Source organism: Branchiostoma floridae, chromosome 10, assembly GCF_000003815.2.
Source record: "Branchiostoma floridae strain S238N-H82 chromosome 10, Bfl_VNyyK, whole genome shotgun sequence".
Lineage (NCBI taxonomy): Eukaryota > Metazoa > Chordata > Leptocardii > Amphioxiformes > Branchiostomatidae > Branchiostoma > Branchiostoma floridae.
In genome coordinates, this window is record NC_049988.1 from 12458434 (window position 1) to 12482371 (window position 23938).

At 38.6% G+C, this 23938-nt stretch overlaps 1 protein-coding gene and 1 long non-coding RNA gene across 13 annotated transcripts in view; both read left to right on the forward strand.

Annotated features, from left to right (window-relative positions):
- The window catches only part of LOC118424590, a 3103-nt gene extending 2024 nt beyond the window's left edge, over positions 1 to 1079 (forward strand). Inside the window, exons 2-3 of the long non-coding RNA XR_004832216.1 lie at positions 3 to 63; positions 548 to 1079. This is a non-coding gene — a long non-coding RNA (uncharacterized LOC118424590). The remainder of the gene's footprint in view (positions 1 to 2; positions 64 to 547) is intronic.
- LOC118424587 (unconventional myosin-X-like) overlaps positions 1 to 23938 on the forward strand; it is an 85170-nt gene that overhangs the window by 22681 nt on the left and 38551 nt on the right. For all 12 annotated transcript variants that reach the window (XM_035833216.1, XM_035833213.1, XM_035833220.1 and 9 more), the window contains exons 3-18: positions 6810 to 6971; positions 9465 to 9655; positions 10648 to 10782; positions 11355 to 11479; positions 11644 to 11742; positions 11948 to 12051; positions 12383 to 12512; positions 13363 to 13481; positions 13778 to 13924; positions 14390 to 14557; positions 14819 to 14911; positions 15086 to 15154; positions 16402 to 16484; positions 19530 to 19644; positions 20421 to 20501; positions 22784 to 22908. In XM_035833216.1, the coding sequence (XP_035689109.1) occupies positions 6810 to 6971; positions 9465 to 9655; positions 10648 to 10782; positions 11355 to 11479; positions 11644 to 11742; positions 11948 to 12051; positions 12383 to 12512; positions 13363 to 13481; positions 13778 to 13924; positions 14390 to 14557; positions 14819 to 14911; positions 15086 to 15154; positions 16402 to 16484; positions 19530 to 19644; positions 20421 to 20501; positions 22784 to 22908 (1946 nt within the window). The remainder of the gene's footprint in view (positions 1 to 6809; positions 6972 to 9464; positions 9656 to 10647; positions 10783 to 11354; positions 11480 to 11643; positions 11743 to 11947; positions 12052 to 12382; positions 12513 to 13362; positions 13482 to 13777; positions 13925 to 14389; positions 14558 to 14818; positions 14912 to 15085; positions 15155 to 16401; positions 16485 to 19529; positions 19645 to 20420; positions 20502 to 22783; positions 22909 to 23938) is intronic.

Genomic DNA, 23938 nt, shown 5'->3' on the forward strand with positions numbered 1-23938 from the left:
AGGTGTTGGGGAACAATGCAAGTTACCAGACACCTTTCTGAACGTCACTATTCCGAGCTTCCGGTAGGTGATGGGTGACAAGTGAGCCATGCAATTTAGGCTCACAAGGCTGGCATCTGGCAGCCTGCAATCCACTTGACTGGAAACATTAAAATGTGATGTTGAGTTACCAAAATTGGTACTCACTTCGATTGTATTTGTAAAGATTGCCTTTGCCACAGATGAGGCTTCTACTTGTTACAAGTTCAGTATGTTTGTTACACACGTTATGGGGATTCCGGAGGAATCTAACACAGTTGACTTCATGTTTTGCATGAACCACACCAATTCAAATGTATTATTGGTATGTTGGTACTCTTTGGTTTATTTAGAGCCACAGTTAGCTTGAATTTCAGCTATTGTTTCCTGTGGTCGATAGATGGCTTGGGCGCTCTTATATTAGCCCAGTCGTTCAACACATGCATGCTATACATTGCCTTACCTTACATGTACATTGTACCCGTTACAATTGTTGTGCAATAAACATTGATTTATTTTATTGTTATAGGCTGTTCTTTCACGAGGATCAGCCACTTCATCTAATGGGTTTCTCCCCTCTATGAAGGGAAACAAGAGGTTTGTGTTTTTCTCCTCAAAGGTCACTTGAGGATGGCTCCTTCCCCTTGGGAAAAGGGGGGGGGGGGGCAAGTTGATGGGACTGGACAATGTGTACCAAGTCCTAAGGATTAATGCTTTTTCAGTGTTTGGTCATCAGGCACTCAGTGTTATCTAACAGTTATACTGGTAGGACATTAGGTCACGAGAACTGACCTTCTTAGACTATAACTGATACTTCAGTTGATACCTGTGCTGTCCAGATACAGCTTTGGAGTCTGCATATTGTACTCTCCCTGAACAAGGTCGAGTCAGTGAGGTATAATTGGGGGTTATGCTAAGATGTACTTACCATCTACAGTATAATCTGAATTATACCTCATACGAGACCTTGTTCAGGTATATCTTCCCACCCTCAGTAACTTATGTTCAGCTGCAGGGATTTAGTGAACATTACCCACCCATGGACAGCACAGACTTATTTATCTGCTCTCGCACTCAGTCAATGATGATTGGGAAGGGGCGTCATCAGGTCACATCATGCTTTGCTTTTCTTTTCTTTGTATGTTGTGCACCATCTAGCGATTCCCAGGAATACTGCATATTGTACTCTCCCTGAACAAGGTCTCGTATGAGGTATAATTCAGATTATACTGTAGATGGTAAGTACATCTTAGCATAACCCCCAATTATATATAATTTTTGTGATTCTGAAATATATTCCATGTTAAGTTTTTAGTTGCTGCTCTATGTGCATGACAGTTGTACAATGATAATGTGCACTCTAAATGTCTCGCTATGATTTCCTATGTCTGGGAGGATGTCTTGGTCTAGCCTGATGGAAAAATCAGGACTGGTGGCGAATTCAGTCTTACCAGCTGTGTGAAATTTGTCTCCTTCTTACAAGCATCCCTGCAATGTTAACGACAATTTGGTAGCATGTTGGTGAGTGCACAGCCATAACTCAGGTCTGAGAGGGTAGTGACAGCTAGACATGAAATTCTTCAAAATTACTACTGCAGAAATCTTTAGATGTATGTAAAATGCAAGATGAATACGGTGGGTAGTGTTGTGTTGTACTCTTATAATTAACAAACCTCACTTTGAGTGTAGCTGTTTTGTATGATATTTGCTATACATTTGTATGGTATAAAATATTTATGAATACATAGATAATGGTACATTGTAATGTATCTTTGTCCCTCAGGTTGCTATCATATTGTATACTATCAACACAGCCAACACGACACTATGGAAGGAAGACAAAGTTCTAAATATAGGCTAAATCCATTTGTCTGTGAAATTGAAATTGGTCATGGTTCCAGTCCAGTTCCACCAGGCCAGACCACCCCAAAGATAGAGTTTCCTGGAGTAATGTCTCTTGAAGAATGGTGTACACATAATCATAGGCATGTCCACTTCAATAGTTACCACAGATATATTGGAATGGTTCTGTATCTGTAATGTCAGTTGCCAAAATATATTACTTCTGCAGGGATGTGGTCAGGACTCAATTGTGTAAGGTAACTGATGACTTTGTTTGCCCGGAAAAGATTAATAGAGCAAATGATTGTCCTTACGTCATGTTTTGTATAAAAAGAAGGATATCTGGTTATGGTTTCACCCTTGAAAATAGGCTTTTGTGTCTGGAAGCATCAGTAGACACATATAGAGTGTACATATTGGCAGAGCAGTTGTCTGGATTATTAGACAAGAGTCACTTTTGGATGTTTGTGAAAGCTTTCCTGTTGTTGGTTTTCTGTGAATCATTCCGGAAAAAAAGTTTTTTTTTTCCAGCAGCCCCAAAAAGTCCACACAGTAGTGGGTGTGTAACTGTTAAGATAAAGCATGAAAAATGCCAATGTCAGGGACATTGCTGTACTGTGATAAGATCTTGAAAGAGCAGAGGGAATATACGAGGTGACAGCTTCCTCCCAAATGTGGTAATTAGCTTAGCAAGATCATGGCCTCTACAGAGAGTCAAGGCTCGTACATGTAACTCTCAATGTCAGTGTTCATCTCAGTTGTACCCAGCCAGATCAGATGGGATCTACCCTCCTGTGGAGAGGGATAATGTCATCTAGGATCTCTCCTTGTCATATCGATCCCCACACATCCTCAGTACAGTACAGATACCAGGATTTGTATAAATTGCACCCAGGGTAGTAACATTAGATTGGTGGATAAATCAGCTTACAACTTAGGATTTCTCTGTACAAGGCTGATAGAGTGCATTGGAAAGATCTGCTCAACATGAAAGCTGGCTGGATTCCTACGAGTGCTTTTGAGAGAAATTTAAGAGACAATTGAAGTCCTGGATTCTTTCTTGAAGTGCACCATCATATAAATGGTATTTTTTGCTGTATAATAGCAGAAAGATTCTATTTGGTGAGCTGCATCAGAAGTGTTATAAGGAATTCAATATCATTTTAGTCTTTGCAATAAATTGTAGCCTTCAAATTGGTTTGCTGGAGGTTTGACATGCCATTAAAGAATTTCTTACATAAATAATGCATTTTAACCACCATAATCATCAGAATGTCTACCATAGCATAGCAGATAATGATATGTTTTATATTCTTCAAGTGGGTATGAACCACAATGGACTGTCCCTACCATGTTCATTATTCTTCCATTGTTGCTATGTTTTTCTAGAGGTCAATGCCCCAAGATGTGTTATTTTCCAGTAGCCATTGTCTAGACATCACCGCATGAATAGTAGAGTAGCAGCCATCAAACAAGCTTGTGTTGATCTACGACGACACATGACATTTGACTGACTGAACTAGGAAGGACATTCCTTACTGCCTACATTTGGCCTTGTTGAGTCATTATGTCAACAAAGAAATCTATTGTTATTTATAGGGTATCATTGACACTCATTCCATTGTGATGAAATGAACATACAGCATCAATCTTGCCATAAAAAATTTTAAAGGCAGTTATCATCCAAGATACAGCATTGTCATCTTAGCCTATTTTCTTGGCTTTGACCCAAATGTAATACATACAGAGTCTGTCAGAATGGATCCTAATTGACCCATCCAGACCACAACTGACAGGCCCTTTAGCCACACCCACAATTTCCTATGTACCCTTTCAGTTCACCATTGTCCTTATACACAGGAGGACTATGCCATACCTATCATGTGTCATCACTTGGCAATGTCCCAAATGTGGGACCCAATTTGTATGATGTACCCAAAGTGCAAAATCATGTCTTTCACCTCCAGTTTCTTTGTCTTGGTTCTTTGTAGGATTTAATTTTGACACATTTGCCCTGTTGCAGATGCTACTTGATAATGTCATTTTGATGGATTGAATAGATTGTATCAACATCAGATCAAGTTTTTGCTCAGCAAAAGTCTCTAGCCAAATGTTCCCCCTTAAGTTTCAAAAGTTATTATCTGATCTTATAAAAACAGAACTACATGTATCTGCCTCCTACTTTTGCTGTCCATGTGCTGTCATGTGATAGTCTGAAACCAGAAGTAAGACAAGTCTAGTGATTTTAACCTCCTTGATTTAACAGATGATTTATCTTATCCTCTGCTACTGTGGAGCTTTGTCAACTTAATTGAGAGCTGTCAAAGCAAACAAGTTTGTTGACAATTAATGTACAAGTAAATCCCTTCCCTTTGTTTGTATAATAAGATAAATGACAGAGGTCGTAAAACAACTTCCTCTCAGACTGCCCACATCATTTCTGACCCAGCAGGTGTCAATTCTCATTGGGTTTTGAGATGTAAATACTGGTCCTCTTTCTTTCATTGATTCCTTTGTACAAACGGGTGGTAGCCTGCTGGAAGACAACTGCATGTTTTCCTTTGTATTTCCCCCTCCCACGTAGATACAAGTCATGCTTATTTTCCTATGACCAAGATTTTCCTGTTGTAATGCATACAAGAGAATGCAAACTTTTGTAAGGGAATTCCAACTGACTTGTAATTTTCAGAGGCAAAGGACTAAAAAGAAATCACCATTTCATAAACTCAAGAAGGTTCAATAAAATCAAGGAGGTAACCTCCTTGATCAAATCTGAATAGAATATCCTGGGTAAACTTGATGAAATGCCCTTGGAAACCTTTTCTTGGCATACAACTTCCTGTGCATAGCTAAGTCACTGTTTTCGTGTTTACGGACACTGAAACCAGTGTGTACACATTGATCTGTAATGTTGACAAGTCTGTGCAGTATGGACAAATACAATGATAGTGTATGCAAAGCTAACAGTTTGAATCAAAATCCCTCAAAACACAAAGTAGAAAAAGTCTTTCACACTCATAATCTTCAACAATTCTTTTTGATACCCCAGTCCTTTTCAGGGGAATAAGGTGGATGAATTTTAACTGATACATGAGAAAATCTTTTTGCATTATTATGTGGGTTCCTTTGTTTACTTTTCCTGTTTGCCTTGCAATAGACTCTTGACTCACTGTGGTGTAGGTTCAGGAAGTTGCCTCGTTCAGGAAAATACTCGTCATACTTCCCTAGTCTCTTGTCTTCCTGTCTTTGTTAGAAAGAGTTACCTCAAATTCTCTCAGCTTCTGATGAAAAGTTTTACATTAGTATCATGTATCTCCACCATATACTGTAAATAGTTGTGGCATGTTTGTTTAGTTCACACGTCTTTCTTCCTTTGTTGCTGGAAATCTATTGGATTTTCTCCTTTGTAAGTACAAATGTACTTTAACTTGTCTCCGAATGCCCTAGCATCATCCCAGTTAGTATACACATAGAGATCTGAGAAAAGTCATGGTTGGTAATGTTATGACAATGTTAGTATTTTTTAGTGTTTTGCTATGTGTAAGTTGATTTTGGCTTAAGGGCAAATAATGTCTGCAATAGTGCACCATTGTTTACATATTTTGTGGACACTTGAAGGAAATGCCCAAAATAGCTTTGAAACAGGATGAAGCATAATACAAATTCTCGCAAAGATATGCATTGCTGTGCCTGCTTTTTGTTCAGTACCCAAATGCTCTCAAGACTTGTGTTTGACGGAAAATGTTTGATACAGACATTGTTATCAGTGGATTAGTAATGATTTGACCTCAAAATAAGGTCATCAGACTCATGACCTTTCTGTTCTGAAAAGAAATTATTTGATAAAATGTTGTGTGTTATATGTCACAGTAAAGATCTGTCAGGATTGCTTTTTTCTATATAAGTTATAACTGCTCTGCTTTTTATTTTGATATCGATACAAAATTAGGTAAAATTGTAATTATCAAATTCAAACAAAGCAAATCCATAGGGACAGTTGTCATATCTGCTTTTATCAATGAAGTCCAATAAATGATACATTACAGTAATTGTACCTGAGTGTTCATAGGGAAAACTGACTTTTGGGAGTGGTCAGTAGAGTAATCCAAACTGACTTGTATCCAGTCTTGCTTTAGGACAACATTGTTGCTTAAATCCTTTCCCTCTGGAGTAAGGAAATATATCACTGGACTTAATCTATACCATGTTGCTCAACTGAAAACATAACAGACCTGTTTTGTCTATAGTCAAACACACCACATCCAGCCCTGTCACAAGGCATTTGTCACACAGTACAGTTGTGGTCTCATTTCGAGATCCATCAATGGCTACCACTCACATGTGTATCGATCACCCAGCAGTGCATGTATGTTATCACATGCATTAGCACTATCTGTCCATTCTACCTTTAGTACTTTGCTCCGTTAGTACATTTCGTGCAGCGGTCATGTCTATTGCACATTCCTACGAAGATGGACGGCATCAAGATAGGGTCTGACCCGACCTTGGGAGGAGTGAATCTGATACAGGCCATGTCTTGGAATGATTGAGAGCAGGAATCAGGAGTCATTTGAATTTTCCCCAGGGGAGTGAAACCTGACTTAGAACTGTCTGTCTTCTGTCCTAGTCAGGAGCCTGATTGAGAAGCAACATTTAGATGTGCAGACGAGGTTGCCAGCCAAGGAATATCTGTGCTGTTTTGTAGATCTGATACTTTATTGCTGCATTAACGGCTGTGATATTATGCAGCATGGATGTCAAGTTCATGCGTTTACTTCAAGTTCAAAAGGAGACATGTTTTTTGACCCAGGTAATGTGTATTATGTATATGAACATTTCCTATTGTTGCTGACAGTGCTTGACAGTCTTCATATCAACCTTCAGTGTATAAATGCGAGCTTTTATAAACATTTTCACTTACTGTATTTCATGTCTTATTGGTGTTGCAGAGTGTGACCTACCCACTGAGTGCCTTAAACCACGACCTTGTGCGACCTATGCAAGACAACAACATGGCGGGAAGCGTGGAGGACATGGCGAACCTGAGTGACCTGAACGAGGGGTCGATCCTGGAGAACATCAGACTCAGATACGTCGGAAACAGGATATACGTACGTAACCATAGCAGTAAAATAAAGCACCCTTAACACTAACCCACAGTAGCTTCCATCTGTGAGTTATTGGAGCACCTTCAGCTTTTGTTCTAATTCTCTTTAACCTTCTTTCTGCTAAGGTAATATTTTAAGACCTTATTTTTATTTACACAGTTGGGTAATGGGAAAATATGAATTCTATCTAAACTGACTCTCTAAGGAAGTTTGGAGTATTTCATTATTGCACTCTAAAAAGAAAGATTTAGAATGCCATCTTTGGTAGTACATGTAGTTGTATAATTCAGATCTATTGAGCAACTGAATTACTACTTGTAGTAGACTTTGTACCTTTATCTGTGTTACAGTAACTGTAGTATTCAATTCTTTGAAATTAACAGGGATATACATTTAAAGTCAGTCTGAAAATACAATGTTGTAGTATAAGGCTGATCTATGTGTCATATAGATCAGCCTACAATGAGTCACTGCAGCTGTTTCTTTTCCAAACATTCACATCAACTGTTCAATTCTCTTAACAGTAATATAAATGTCTATTAGTGTACTTCAGAGACAACAGCTGCCTTTAGTGTGGGCAGAGTTAGCCACCCTGCATGTAGCCCTTGTGTGTACCTGGGGGCAGTGCTGTGTATTTCCTCCCTCTCTGCCTGATTCCTATTAGGGGCAGGTTCAGCGGAAATCAAAGGGGGCGATGACTGCTAACAGATAGCACTGCTTCACCACTTTGTAGTCTCTGTGCTGTTGTGACATTGTGATCTTGCTCTGGGCTCACAGTCTCTGGGACCTGTCTCTCCATCCCAGGACGGAAATTCTCTTGTTGGTACGGAAAAATGATATTACCCCATCCGTCCCCAAAATCTGAACTTCACAAAGCATGAAACTGTTGAAAACCTACTAGTATTTTCATGAGACACGTCAAAAAAGGAAAATCAACATCATTGAGTTCCCAAACAATGAGTTGGACAGAAAAAAGGTGAAGCTGGAGACAGCCCTGATCTTGCATTAAGGAAACATGTACACTGTTTTGTTTCTTCATGGCCAATGTGTTATACTTCAGGTGAAGTTTGATGGAGAGTTTTCCATTCTCACAATGTAATGCAATGTCAAGACAGATGCAGGGCCTTTGAATGTTTTTGCCCTCCCACCTTGCTATACAAATCTTGTGTCACCTACACACACAAGGTCCTCACTGACACCTGGACTATGTCAAACTGACACAAAGAACTAACATGGGGCTGACAGAGTAAAATAAACATCTCAAGACTATCTCAATGTCAAGGCAAAGTGTCAGGTGTGTTGAGGTAAGATATAGGAGATTTTTACAAAAACAAGACCCTGTATGAAGGAATTATCTAATCAAGGTGAGGATGATAAGAAACACACCTGTTAATTGCTGAGGGATGATATAAGACGAGTTTAAGGAAGGCAACAAACAAGTAACACTAAAAGCAACAAACTTGAGATGTACACTGTAATGTATTGCAGCAGATGCAGTGAATAGTGCTAGCTATTGTTCACAGAAGTGTGATCATAGTTATATCTAAAAACACAAACTTTTGAGCAAAGTAGGACTAGTATCATTATTGAGCAAAGTAGTACTAGTATCATTATCTTGTTAACAATCATGGAATTACAATGCTATAGTTACTTCAAATCAAATACTAGTAAGCATTTTGCAATCAAAACACAGGCATGCCAATATAAGGCATGGAATTCAATATCATAGTACTACGCCATTACCCTGAATTTACGTTTACATTTACGTTTAAGAATAAAGCTCTCTTTTAGACCGAATGCTTTATTCCAACTGGGCGGTCATTGGCACCAAGACTGCTTGAGATTTTTTTCAGCAAAGTACATAATCTTCTTCCTTTAAGTTGTCACATGGACAGTGTCGCCAGCTTACATATAAAGGAACCTTTATGTAGTACTTATCCATAGCTCAGTGGTCCACAAAGGCTCAGGCCTGGTTTAACCTTGACATGCAGGTGACATGTCTTAGTTATAACAGTACCAACCTTGGTGTTCGGCTTAGGGCTGTCTTATAACTAATCACTGTGGATGTCTGCAGGAAGTCTGTTGTGTTTCTTAGAGTTGACAATGTGAGCAAGTGGAAAATTTGTCTTTAACTAAGCCTAATAATAAAGTTATTTGTTGATATATGAAGTTGAACATATATCACCATAAAGGTGGTATCTCACTGCACTTAGGCCACCGGTGAGGCACTGCAGGGTTCGAAAGATTATGAATTTCAGAGATAAAGACAGAATTTTGTCATACTTTTACCTATTGCACAATATCTAAATTATGAAGAAAAAAATTGGGGAAAATAACACAACAGTGCTGAGGTGAATGAACCATGCCCCAAGTGCAGTGAGAAACCACCTTAAACCTGTTTATCCAATGCACTCATAGATTGAAACCTCCAGCGGGCTCTAAAAATTGCCAAATCCTTTATATGCAGCTAATCGACCACATTTTGTTTCATTACAGACATACATAGGACATATCCTATGTGCAGTGAACCCCTACAAACCAATAGAAGACCTGTACAGTAGAGGATGCATCCAAGCCTACAAGAAGAAGCACATCGGTGACCTCCCTCCTCACATCTTTGCCATTGCCAATGAGTGTTACTATGCCATGTGGAAAGCAGGAGGAGAAAACCAGTGCATTCTCATCAGGTGGGTTATTCTTGGATAAGAATGAATAGTAGGAAGCCAGGATAGTAATTCCATTAAGGAACATGCAGTAGTGTTCAGGCTTTTAGCCAGTAACTCATGGCATCATTTAAAGTAGCAGATCCTCTGACAAGTATGAAATTCTGATTGACCAGGGATGTCACTAGATCATTTGTTGTCACAGGCCTCAATCACATGTGACTTCTGACAGTAATTTTGCCCCTCACCATTTTAACATAAAATTCTCGAAAACTCTGCTCTATGGAAGGTGGATTCCCCCTGACTTGCCTACAATAGTCGCACCTATGTCACATACAGCGACTCACCAAGAAATCTGGAGTCCCGTTAATAAAATACTAGCTACAAGCCTGGTGGTGTTTGCATGTTGCCTAACTTGTAATTGTGACCAGATTTAGATAGATTGGATATGAAATGCAAAACCTCACTTCCGTAGGTAAATTTTCTCTATACCTACTAGTATATCAACATGTATCTAATTTGTACAAGATGTCCAAAAGAACAGGTGTCAGGGCCCCTTTCGTACACTTCCCCTCAAATTAAGTTTGAGATATCTGAATATGTTTAAAAGCTGTTAAGTGTGTCAATGTGAGGTTTTTTTCTGATGCAGTCAATTGTCTTGGACAGTTTCCATGATAACTAGTAATAGTAGTTGAAATGTGGTACAGTACTGCTCATGGAGTTAGGTGGCACTGCTGTGCTGTGAATGTGCAGTGTCCAAAACATAAACTCCACATGGAAATGTCACAAATTTATGAGTATGGTTTATGGGCCTGTGTTCTTGATCTTTTCCAGTTTTTTCACTTAAACAAGTCATTTTCTGCCAACTTTAACGACTTTGATAATCAGTTAGTTTCAGATTAGATTGACAGATTGAAGATATCTTATGTTAATACTTCTACCCAGTACAAGTGGGCATAAAGCACCATACATCTTTAAAGAGAAAGGTGTAAATTTCTCCTTTTTTCTGTGTGTAGTGGTGAGAGTGGAGCAGGGAAGACGGAGAGCACCAAGTTCATCCTGCAGTTCCTGTCTGAGATGAGCCAGGTGTCAGTAGGGTCTGGAGAGGGGAGCACAGACACCAGTGTGGAGCAGGCTATCTTACAGAGCAGGTACATGCAACTTCATAAACCCCAGGGAAGCCTCCCTGATAATTTCTTGCTAGATCCTCACAGAACCTTTCCTTCTCCTTGATCTTAGATTGACCTTCCTTCCAAGTGAGTGTCTATCCCATTCTCTTGATTTCGTAATTGAATATAATGTATTGATCACCCTCAAATGTCATGGATGCAGAATTACCATCAAGTGAAATCTATATCATTTTGACAAAAGATATTTCTTGCTAGACAAAGGATATACTTTGGTGCCAGCAATCAGCTCCTCCACTTTGCATGAGACTTAATATCCCTGAGATAAGCTCATAAGTCTGACCTTCTAATCAAAATTGCTGCAAAATCTCCTAAACCTTTTTCATGCTGATTAATGGTATTAGTAATGCTACATGTTAGGATCACAGCTCAAGTATGGGTGGTGAAATAATTGATCCAGCTTTTTCCCTAGAATTTATATTCATTTAGCATCATTACAGAAACATCACAATGATTGCTTTGTGTCGAATACATGGAACAGTATTTGTGTTTCACACTAATAATACTTATTTTCTGACATGTGTTTTCTCCAACAGTCCTATCATGGAGGCATTTGGCAATGCCAAGACAGTGTACAATAACAATAGCAGCAGATTCGGCAAGTTCATTCAGCTGCAGTTCAATGAGAAGGGCAGCATTACAGGGGGCAGGATTCAGGACTGTATCCTTTCTGCACATAGTGATGTATAAAAAGTGTGAACAAAGATAGACTATCTTGACTAAAGTACATGTAGTGGTGTCTTAGTTTCAATAATTGCAGTCATCAGTCTTAATTTTGTGAGAACTATTCTCTTGTCGCGAGTTGTCCTTGACTTTGTCTTGAAGACCTGTTGGAGAAGAATCGAGTGGTTGGTCAGAACCCTGACGAGAGGAATTATCACATTTTCTACAGTCTCATCGCAGGGTCAACACCAGACATTAAAGGTAATCAAACTTCTTTTTCTTCATGATATACCAACTTGGTCATACATGCGATTGGTATGTTGTTATTACACTTTTATGCAGCACTAGTCTACATGTACATGGTTGTAAGTATATGTTAGGTTTGATTTTGAATTGAGTACTGTCTAGGCTACATTCTTAAAATGTTTCTTTCTAATAAGCCTGGCCATCATTTTATTTCCTACAGAGGTTCTGTGCTTGACAGAGGCATCAGAGTTCCACTACCTCAACCAGAGTGGCTGCATCAATGACTCAACCATCAATGACCAGGAAGACTTCTCCAAAGTTTTGGTGAGTCAAAGTGGATGTCGATGTACATGTAGATGTCAAAGTGTCTCAAAACATGCACAAGGACCTTTTAATACAGCTTGTAAAAGTTGTAAACTAAAGCATACCTTCATTGTTGATTCTTGCACTAAGAAAGAACTAGCTAAACAAGTTCGAATATCAGGCCAGCACTGTTAATGGTAGCCTGTGTTTACACAATCTCTCGCTAGCTGGAGTTAATGACCCCCTCAGCTACTGTGGGGCTGGCCACTAGGAGCGCAATTTTAGTCAGGCTATGTTAATGGCCATCCTGTTCATGTTCATGTTCATGTTCATCATGTTCTTTATTTCCCAGCATGCGATGAGAGTGATGAACTTCAGTGAGAAGGATATCCTGGATGTCTGGTGTCTCCTGGCGTCCATCTTGCACGTGGGGAACATCAAGTTTGTCACTACAGCTGGCGCACAGGTTGCTGATAAGCAAGGTGAATAAAAAACATCATTGTTTAAGCATCGCTACTACTGCACTAGGGGCGCTGGTGCGGCACTATGGGGTTTGAAATATTACTCAACGAATTTCAGAGATAAAAAACAATTAATATAAAAAATCAACAAAAGCAATACAACAGTGCCATTGTTAACAAACCCCACAGTACCACACCAGTGCCTCAAGTGCAATGAGATACATCTTTACCATGCATGGAACTTGCAAAAAACTTTCTTCAGATTTCAACCATGAAAGTGAATAGCATCATTTTTTTCAAACTTGAAACCACCTTGCCAGACAAACAATGCTGATAGTGCGTTTGTGAAGATTATACAATGCTGACAGTGTTGTATGATTGTAACTCTCCTGTCCTGTTGTCCATGTATTACTGTGTTTGCTCCCTGCTGCCAGGATTCCTACAGGACCCACAGGAATGTGAAGGTAGAGATGAAATGGTTTGTCCATGTGTGGGCATGTAATTGCACTGTAGTATTTTTCTTTTCCTTTTGTACAAGACCAGAATAATATCATCGTACATCGTAAGTTTTCAACAGTATTTGACAATTCACTGTCTGAAAATATGTCCTAAAACCTTGTTTCATTCAGTGTCGGTTTTAAGACTGCATTTTTTATCAACATTTACGTCAAAAATCCTTTATGTCAAAAATCTTATTCTGCACATTGAGTTTTTTGTTCTTTGAAGTTTGATGGAAAAAGAACTACTTTTAAAGAATCCCTTTTATACAGCTGCATTACCTTAGTCAGAAGCTATATTGTAATTTGACAGTTTTTAAATTATTGGTTTGACTGTCAGTGAGTTATAATGATCTTCATTCTGTTGTTTCCAGCCCTCAGCAATGCTGCCTCCCTCCTGAGAGTTGACATGTTGGGTTTAGCCGAGGCTCTCACACAGAGGTCAATATTCCTTAGAGGGGAGCTTATCAGTACCCCTCTAGAAGTTAATGAGGTGAGTTTTCAAAAAAGTTTTTTTGTTTCACATGAAGATATTCCTTTTTATGCAAGAGCCATACAGACATTCAATTTACATTCACTAACTAAAGTTATTCATAAAAAGTAAACTTTAAGCATAGCTCTGTTATAGTCTATATGCATATCTAACTGTAAGTATTCATTTCAAGGCAGAATAAGAATAATGGTTTGCAAAGTCTTCCTTTGCAGATTGTAAGCTGATACTGTCTTTCCCATGGATGAGTTAAATTGGTGTTCCTAGAGTCACTAAATTTGTCCTCTTCCCCCTTCCAGGCGGCAGACTCTCGTGATTCCCTGGCCATGAACTTGTACAAGGCCTGCTTCAGGTGGATCATCACCAAGATCAACAGCCGTATCTATGGCAATGGGCACTACTCATCCATCGGTGTGCTGGACATCTTTGGCTTTGAAAACTTCCAGGTATGTGCTGCAATGCCTCCTAGCATGCTTGGTTTGAATTGCAGCTGGGGATTTTCTGTCATAAAGTTTTGATGTGATTTAAACCAGAATATGTCTTCCTAAAGAAAACAGCTAAGAGGTTATTGTTTTAGAATGTTACATTCCTGTATAGTTGTGCAATTACATTGTATATTCTAAAAATGTATATTCTAAAAAGATTAAAATTGAATGCATCAATTAGTAACAATACCTTGTAAGCTGGCATGTTACACTGAAGAGCGGTTGTTACTGCTATATAGATACAGAATAACTGTTTGTTTCTGGAAGTAATAATTGGATTATATTGTATGTGCATGTAAGTTCTTCTAATCAAACATTGAGAAACTAAGCCAGGAAAAAAAAAAACATAAAAAGTAAGGTTGAGGTAGATTTTGCATGATAAAGTTTTCCACTTACTCCCATTTAATATTTGCGTTACTTCTACAGACCAACAGGTTTGAACAGTTCAACATCAACTATGCCAATGAGAAGCTGCAGGAGTACTTCAACAAGCACATCTTCTCCCTGGAACAGCTGGAGTACAACAGAGAGGGCATCGTGTGGACAGACATCGACTGGGTGGACAACGGGGAATGTCTGGACCTGGTTGAGAGGGTAGGATTGTTTGTTCTTTATATGTTTCCTCTGGCAAAATAGGTTCTGTTTTACTTAGTGTTTCATTTGTTTGTTGGCTGTTAAAATTGGTACAGTAATAGAACAACTTTTTTTTCTTTTTGCTCATGACTTAACACATGATATTTTGGATCAAATCCAGAATTTTTTTCCAGTAGATATTTGTAACTTTTGCTTATGATTGATTTTTAAGTATGTCCTGTTTTTGCATGTTTTTCATTCAATGTATTTTTCTCTCTACAGAAACTGGGTATCCTGGACCTTCTGGATGAGGAGAGTCGCTTCCCTAAGGGCACAGACAACACCTTTGTGGACAAGTTGCATGGAGGACACAAGGTAATATTCGGAATCTGTTGCAAATGTCGGTCAATTTTAGATGTATTATAGGAGCTGTGCTAGAAAGATTTTTAAAAGTTGAACTGCATTGATAACATTTTTCCAAACGGACATGCATTGGTGATGCTTTACGTGAGGGCTATCTTACATGAAATGATTTGCCTTTTTTTCCAGGAAAATGCATTCTTCCTGAAGCCCAAGGTGGCCAGCAGAATGTTTGGCATCAAGCACTATGCTGGAGAGGTGAGCTACATTTACACTTCTATCATTCATGAAAAAAAATGTATTTTACTGCAACAGCCATTAATATGTTTATTCTGGTAAAAAATTCACAAAAAAAAGATGTTGAATATTTTTTGGGAAAGAAAATATAATTTTTTATAGTAAATATATTTTGAATGTATTTTGAACACCATTGATAAAGTCATAACTGAAAAGAATAGCACTGGCCATTATGTTGTGTTGCAGAAAGATATTGACTGCTTTCATCCACAGCTCTTACAAAATTGCTTTTTCAATAATTGAATTTTTGTGTGCCTGACCCCAACCTTGTTAACCTTCGTCATGGAGACCAGTCTGTTTGTCCTTTGAACCATGTAAGATTGATTTTGTAAGCTGATGCCCACAGGGAGGAGATACACCTGTTACCCAAATTACTGTATGCCCCAAGCATGTATCACTAAAACTTCCATTTCTGCATTTGTGTGTTGTACAAATGTATGTGCTCTATGAAACAAGGAAACAAGAAATTTGGTTTGTGTGTACAAGGAGGTTAAATGAACATCATCAGTTTCAATGCCTTAGTTTTTGGTATCATTAGGCTTTTCAATACCACTTACTTGAATTTCACCAAAAGTCGTACCATTTTACTTCATATAGGTTCAAAAAAGACCTCTTTGTTAAAGATTATTCAATACCAATCCATTCAGCCCCACTACCCTCATATGGCTATTAGATAGAATGGAAAAACAGTTCAGATCATAACCACATTATTTCTGTGTGCTCAGCTGGCATTCAACTGGTCTGACGTGGAGAGTATTCATTATAATAGTCCTTTTAGTATCATTTTTTCACCAAATTGAATATTCTGCAGGTATCATTACACAGACCTTTGGTATTTACAGTACAAATACACAAATACAGGGTTTTCAGAAATCCTTTGTTTAGCCTGGATGTAATCAGTTTTCTTTTGACAGGTCTCTGATAGATGGAGGTTAAAATTGACAATGAAGTGGGGTGAATCACTTCATATTTCAGTAATTATGAATAGATTTGGGTCCATGATGGTGAATAAATGCCTGCCTTTTAACCAATCACTGGGCATGTTCAAAGGGACCAAGGGACGTATAAGTACTCCAGACCTACTCCTGCTTACTTTTAAAATAAGCGACCAAGCTTTTAGGGCTACAACTGTGCTTCTCTTTACAGATTTCACCTGCTGTGTTGTAAGTTAAGGAAACATTAAGTCTGATTGTCTGCCTCTGCCACAGGTTTATTATGACACCCAGGGATTCCTGGACAAAAACAGGGACACATTCAGAGACGACATTCTGAACATACTGCAGGAAAGCAGGTGAGTTTTTACCATTGAATTTTGTCCATATGAATCATAACTGAACCTCTGGGTTGCCTGACCTGATCTACGTCAAAATACTTAATGTTTATCCTTACAAAATATATGTATGAACCAATAATGTATCGTCACTCAAACTTATAGTTTCTATATTTTGTGAATTGTATCACACTTAAAAGAAGCTTTTTCAAATGTATATTTAGTTAGTAGTAGTAGTCAACTGTGTTCTGCTGCTACAGTAGTCTGGACACCTTGCAGCTGCAATCAGTCTTTCTTCAACTCTCTTTACTTTGTCCTCTTTGTCGCAAGCTTCCTTAGCTCCCATAGTTTTATATCTGCTGTGTTGATATAACATGGATACCTTCTTGAAGTATTATTTCTTTTAATATAGAATAATTCTGCCAACATAATATCATAAGCTAAGGAGTTCATGCCTGATTTTGAGCATCCATTTCTCTTCCTTTTTATACCACCAAGCTCCATGAATTGATTATGAACATACCAGTAATGACATTTTAAAAAGTAAAAGTGATAGATTATGGGACTTATCCCATGAAACATGTAGGATTTATATAGAGGTCAGGGTATTCCCCACCCCATGACTTAATGACTCAGGGCATGAGTCCTGCCAGATTACTGTGTTCTTTTAGGACTACAGAAAATCAATTAGACATGGTTTAGTTTAATCAGGGGAAATTAATTCACAGGGGCTCCCGTGACAGACATGAGATGAAAGTTGTCATGCTTAATTCCAAACTGACATGTATTTGGAGGCCTGGTATTTCTACAGGATGCAAGAATGTGAACTATACAGTATGAGGCCTAACATTTAGGTCTGGGGACAGAAATCAATTTGAAAACATTTTTCCAAACTTTGACCAAGAGCAGTATATGTAAATTTCACTTTTTCTAGCATATGTAAACAACACATGGCAAACTAAAGTAAAGCAGTGCATGGTCAGTGTTCAAGATGGCATATTGTATGTTGAAAGAATCTAATCTCTTGCAAGTTGTGGGTCTTGTCACAGAGGTTGGCTGAATCATACCACAAAAAATAATGTATTTTCTGGCAAGCATGAAAGATTGATTGTGGCCCTCAAAAACACCCTTGGAAATGTGACCTTTAGCACTGCCCCTAGTCAAACACAAGTGCTTAAGTAAATTGTGCACTTCTTAAAAGATATCTGGGCTTTAGATCCATAACAGGTGCATGTTTATTTCATACATTTTTTCCAAAAAAGTTGCTGTTGTATATTTTGATTTTAACAGCAAGATAAAGCCAACATCTATTAGTCACATTGAAAGAAGATAAGTGATATTTCACCAGACAGTATTGTAATGAGCAGCAAGAGCAATGGGCTGTGGCTTTCATGAATTACAAACACAAACACCTATTATACCTCCATCAATCTTGTTCCCAGGGGACTGTGCAGGGCCATCCATCTTGTTCCCGGGTGGAACAGATGGCCAGGATGTTTTTGTCAGGTTATTAAATGAGAGGTTGGCCTTCAGTGTTCTACATTATGTATAACCCCACCTGTGGGCCCAGTGGTAATTGAGATGTAAAAGAAAAGACAGCCCTATATATGGTGTAGCAACAAATGATAGACTGTGTGAAATGTTCATCACATTGAACAGTTGTGTCGAAGGAGGCTTTGTCCTAATTTTAACTTTAATTTTTTTTATTGTAATACAAAGAAACAATTTAAATGATTATTGTGAAAATTCATACCTCAAATTGACATTTTTTTTTTAATCTGCCATCCATATAAATGTATACCTGTCAAGTTAGGCAACTGTTAATCTCCAGCAGATCATATGGTAGCATAAGATAGTATCAGAATAAAAGCTGGCAAAGGAGTCTAGTGGACTTTTTGTGTTCAATGGCTACCAAAGGACCCGTTGGACTGCTACACCCCTTTGCTAGCTTTTGATGCTATCTTGTTGCTACCCTAGGATCTGCTTGGAGATTAGGAAACTGTAATTTCTGAAACTGTGTGATTCACACCACTAATTTCTTTGCCTTTGTCTTCAGTTTTGTAATGTGCTGACTTGCAACTATTCACACCGGATTAATCACAATGTGGGCCACCTTCTTGTAGTCATGCTAAGAGGAGAACATCTGTCTAACAGCATCTTTACTGCAAGGCAGTGTAAATGGGGTGCCAAAGCAATGGAGCCGCAAACCATTATCATGGGAGTCTGAATGTCTGATAGTTCAGCTAAAATGTCAATCAGAAAGAGCCTTTCTACGAGAGCCGCAGACAATCACGGCAGCCTCCTCTTCACTAATAAGGTTGTCTCTATAAAACTGCATAATTATCACACATCTGGGATTACATGTAATTCACGTGGACTACATTTTGTGCAGTAAATTTGTACTGAAAAGCATTTTCCTTATCCATAGAATGTCAGGATGGTTCATATTACACTATCATTTATAAAATCATGGGTAGAAATATGGTGCATGGCCACATTCCATTGCTCTTCTCCTGTCTTGTTCTATGTCTTCAGGTAATACTGTAACTGCTTAACACATCTCTACATGGTCCCTCAATCAGAACATCATCTTACATGTCTTGTTGATCACTATAGAATGAGTGCTTAAATGGTGTAAACTTTCATGCAAACAGCACAGAGTCCACATGTCATATTTGCTGCATTGCAAAAAAAGAATCGAGTTATACTTACTATGCAGTAATCATGCTAAAAGTATACTTCCCCTGCTGTTGTCACAACAATTAATGTTTACTCATATATGTTTAGCTTAAATAAATGGAACCAGAAGTACCTTTTCCCTTTCAGTTTGCATAAATGCTCAGCTTGTAATCTTATTCTAATGCTGATTTATTATGTTATCTGGGCATTATGTTCATACATATTAACATCAGAGCACTTGATTAATACAGATAATTCCCTGGATACTCTTTCAATCAAATGTCTCAATGGTCGTAATCCTAAATAATTACAAGGAGACTATAAAATAACAAATTGTCTGAAGGCAAGACCGTCACTGATAAACGGGGGGTCTGTTGTGTTCTACAGGTCTGACTTTATCTACGAGCTGTTTGATACGGATGCGTACGCGAACAGAACCAGTCTGAAGAGCGGTACGGCGACAAGACAGAGGAAGAAACCAACAGTCAGCTCTCAGTTCAAGGTACAACACTTATGCATAATTTTATGCTGAGTGACATACTTTAAACACTTCATATTTTGGATGAATCCATGAGATGTACGAGGGGCATTCAATAAGTAATGTCCCTGACCCATTTCCCATAGCAGGAGATTAATGAAACTTGGCACAGTTATTAGTCTTTCTCTTCATAGGAACCACCCAGAGTTTTGCATTTCTCCCATCATTTGATGTAGCTCTGGACACCGTTCTTGTAGGACATCCCAGGTTGGTCCTCCGACAGATGCCTCATCAATGGCAGAAGAGGGACGACCAGGTCTGGGAGCTGTTTCCACAGACTTCCGGCCATGTTTAAATTCACGATGCCAGCGTTTTACAAGGTCATATGATGTGGCATCATCACCATAAGTTTTTTTCATTTCATCAAAAGTCCCCTTTGGTGTGCGTCCTTTCAAATACAAAAACCGGATCACTGCGTGACACTCAACTTGCTCCATTTCACACCTGGTCCATTTCACACCTGAATCAGTTCAAACACCAGTAAATCAGTAACCACAATTAGTTCAGAGCTGTGTTTTGCAACATACAACCCATAGAGATATGACTCATTACACATGCAAAATTTCATCTAGATCAGACAACTGGAAGTTGGTCAGGGGCATTACTTATTGAATGCCCCTCGTAAAAAGAATGAACTCATTTTTGTACAGTCAAGTAAACTACTATTATGATGAAATAGATTTTTTCATTCATATGTTTACAGAACTATGATTTGCTTGACAATGTTTGTTTCTATGCAGGAGTCCCTGCGGAGTCTGATGACCACACTGAGTGCTGCTAACCCGTTCTTTGTCAGGTGCATCAAGCCAAACTCTCAAAAGGTATGGCATCGATTTTTCTCCATAGATGATGTAAAGTTCTTTAGTGTGTTTTCAGCATATGATATATGTGACATATGATAAAGGATGAACTATGTCTCTCTGACTGGGGACTCTATGAAAATATCAGGATGGAAAACTTTTTGGAGTCAACAAGTTGTGCTGTACGTTTGTGTTTTTGTTCAACAAATTTTGTTGAATCTTTTTTTTGTACACTCAACACTATTCCCTACTACAGATCTTTGTAGTTCCTCCTTTATTTTCCACAGTAACTGACTGTAAACTGTAAGCTAACTGACATGCCGGCAGCAAAGACTATGTGTCTCAGTTTGACAATCCTCCACGACTTGTCAGGGGCTTTACGTCAATCATGATAATCACCCCTTGTCAGTCTTGACATAATCTGCCAATTTGTAAGAATTCTTCTCCCATCAAGCAATCTTCCTTGGACGTAGGTTAGACCAGCTGCTTGTCAGTGATAAGAAATGATTTCAAGTCTTATGGATCACAATGCACATTTCTGATTCTTATGTTACAGTTACAGTTACTCTAGTAATTAACATACACTACAGTAACTGTATGCATGTAGTTGTCAAAAGTCCAGGTTACGTAATAGGAAATTATGTGTAGGAAATGCTACAATTTTTATTTTATTTAGCATCTGATCTATAGATTTAAAAGCACAGCTGAATTGAATTGAAGTTCTGCTTGCTTTTTGTACACCATAAAAGGATGCACTGATTGACCCTGTTTGACCCCCATTCCACAGACGTGATGTCTGGCAACCTGAATGCAGCCCAAAAAACTAAAATTACTTTTTGATCCTGGCTATACTTCAACGGTACCTAGAAGTGCTATCTATGAAACCCTGCAGCAATGTTTCTGATAGTCACTTGATATGGAGTGATCCTTTTCATGGCTTCATAATGGTGTGGGTAAGAGGAAAAAAGAGATACCTGGATGGCATGCAAAGTGTGAAAAGTTGCTTGTTCAGATGCAAGGAGTAAAATCTAAAGCCAAAGTTTGTGATTTGTAGTGATCTCTAGAACTTCTGAACAGTTTCCATACACCAAATTCCTTTTAAGAGAAAAATACCAAATGTCCAGTATAATAAACAAGGTTTTTGAAACAGCAACAGTTAACTCCATTGTCGCCATGCATAACATGCCTTTTCAACTACCTGAGACAAAGTGTCCATAAGCCTTTTCCACAGTCACCCTCACTCATCTATTGCCTCAAGTATGTGCTACCAACAAATTGAAATGCTTTCAACTCTAACTCAGCCCAAGCTAGCAACATCATCTGTGTTTGTGCATATTTGAATATGGCAGTTTGGCAGGTAGCTTTACTAGTTCTGGTGATGAACTCAAGAAATGATGCACCATCGTCTTGTGTTTGTGCATATTTGGATACAGCAGTTTGGGAGGTGGCTTTACGAGTTTTGATGATAGACTCAAGAAATGACACAACATCGTCTTGTGTTTGTGCATATTTGGATACAGCAGTTTGGGAGGTGGCTTTACGAGTTTTGATGATAGACTCAAGAAATGACACAACATTGTCTTGTGTTTGTGCATATTTGAGTATAGCAATTTGGCAGGTGGCTTTACGAGCTCTCATGATGAACTCAAGAAATGACAGTACCTGCTGACTCAGCGGATCATATCTCTCAGGGTGACCCCATAGAAATTGCAGATGCCAGCGTTAGTGTCAGGAGGGAATGACAATGTGTTTCTTATCTCCCTGTCTGGGGCCTGCCACTGATGGATGTCTGCTCTAAAGGTCGTTTCAGATGACCTTGGTGTGACATTCACAGTTTTGGGAACTTTGTTCCTGTGAAAAATATCAGCTGATGCAGACTGTTTAAGCTACATTACCTGCCATTATTATCTCCTTTCATTAAATCATAGCCCCAGGTTGTCAAATTAAAATGATACAGTAAGTTAGCATCTAATGCATATGCTGTTTGTACATTTCAAATGCCTGGTTTGAAAATTTAATGATTTGTTTATATTATCTCTACATTTTCTGGTATCCTGTGTTTCACTTAAAGTGACAAAGTCCTGAACTCTCTTGCATCACTTAATATTCATGTCAAGATTAGTGAATGGATTTCATATTTCTCTCAGATTGAATTCAATAGTCTGATGCATTCTCTGCATTTTCTGTTTTACATTATTTTGTTTCACTGTGTCATCAAATCCCTTACTCCTTTGCATCACTTTTTTATTTCAAGATTAGTGAATGTTACCCTTTTAATCAAAATGATTTTTGGTGTTTTGCAGTTACCCGACACGTTTGATCCCGAGCTGGTTCTGAGTCAACTGCGGTACAGCGGAATGCTGGAGACGGTCAGGATTCGCCGCGCGGGATATCCCGTCAGGCGCACGTTTGACGACTTCTGCTACAGGTGGGTGGATTCCGCTGTAAAAGACATGTTCCTATCAAGTAGTATAAGTTAAAGATCCATGCAGGGGACGTGAATTCTCTGTGTTTGTGGTTCAATAAAATGGCATATAGAAGAAGCTCCCATTTATAGGCCTGGCCTGGAAGTAGCATAAAGTTGAAACACCATAAAGATCAGTCTTCTGGTGACTTTGAGAGAAAAGTCAATAACATTATGTGCCAAAATGATTGAAAATAGTTATGATCTGTAACCTACTATGTGTTTGCATCAAAACACATTCTATTAATATAAACTGGTGTAAGAAACTATGGGCTGCATGTTTATCTGTATAATTTTTAGTACAAAATTAAATACATTATATTTATGTTCAACATTTTTGGGAAATCTGAAGTTCAGACATGATTTTCAAAACTAGTTACTACACCTAACAGTGGTTGAAGAATAGCCAGTCTGTCTGCACCTGATAGCAAACATGGCAATTATACAGTATTATTGCACCAACAGTCCTCCAACCTGTGCACTCATGCCAAATTGGATTGAGCTTAGTGCCCTGGTATGACACCCCACAGGTTAGGCCAACTGACTTGTGCACGTGCCACCAGGTTCTTCTGATATTGCTGAGACTTGAAGCCTTTCAGTGAGAGTAATCACAGAAATGATTGTTCCTGGGTTGTGAGTTACTGTTGTAAAGCTATCAGACACACTCAGAGGTCACGGAGGTCGTGTCTCTGACGCAAACAGTGCGGCTGTTCTCTGAGTGGTTTTTCATGGTAAAGCTTACATCATGTACATTGCTTACAAAGTCTCACTAATAGGCACTTAGTGTTGTTTCATTGAATTTTAGGAGGACGAGACAGCCAAGAACATTTCTGACCTGTGGATATCTTATATTCTACATATCCCTTGAAATTTGTTCTTAAGATCATTCCATGATGGAAAAAAAGTTCTGTATACCGCCCTTCAGCGTAACACACCAGTTCCTTGGTCTCCTGACACTTCCAAAACAAACTGCTTTATAGCAGCATTCACACTT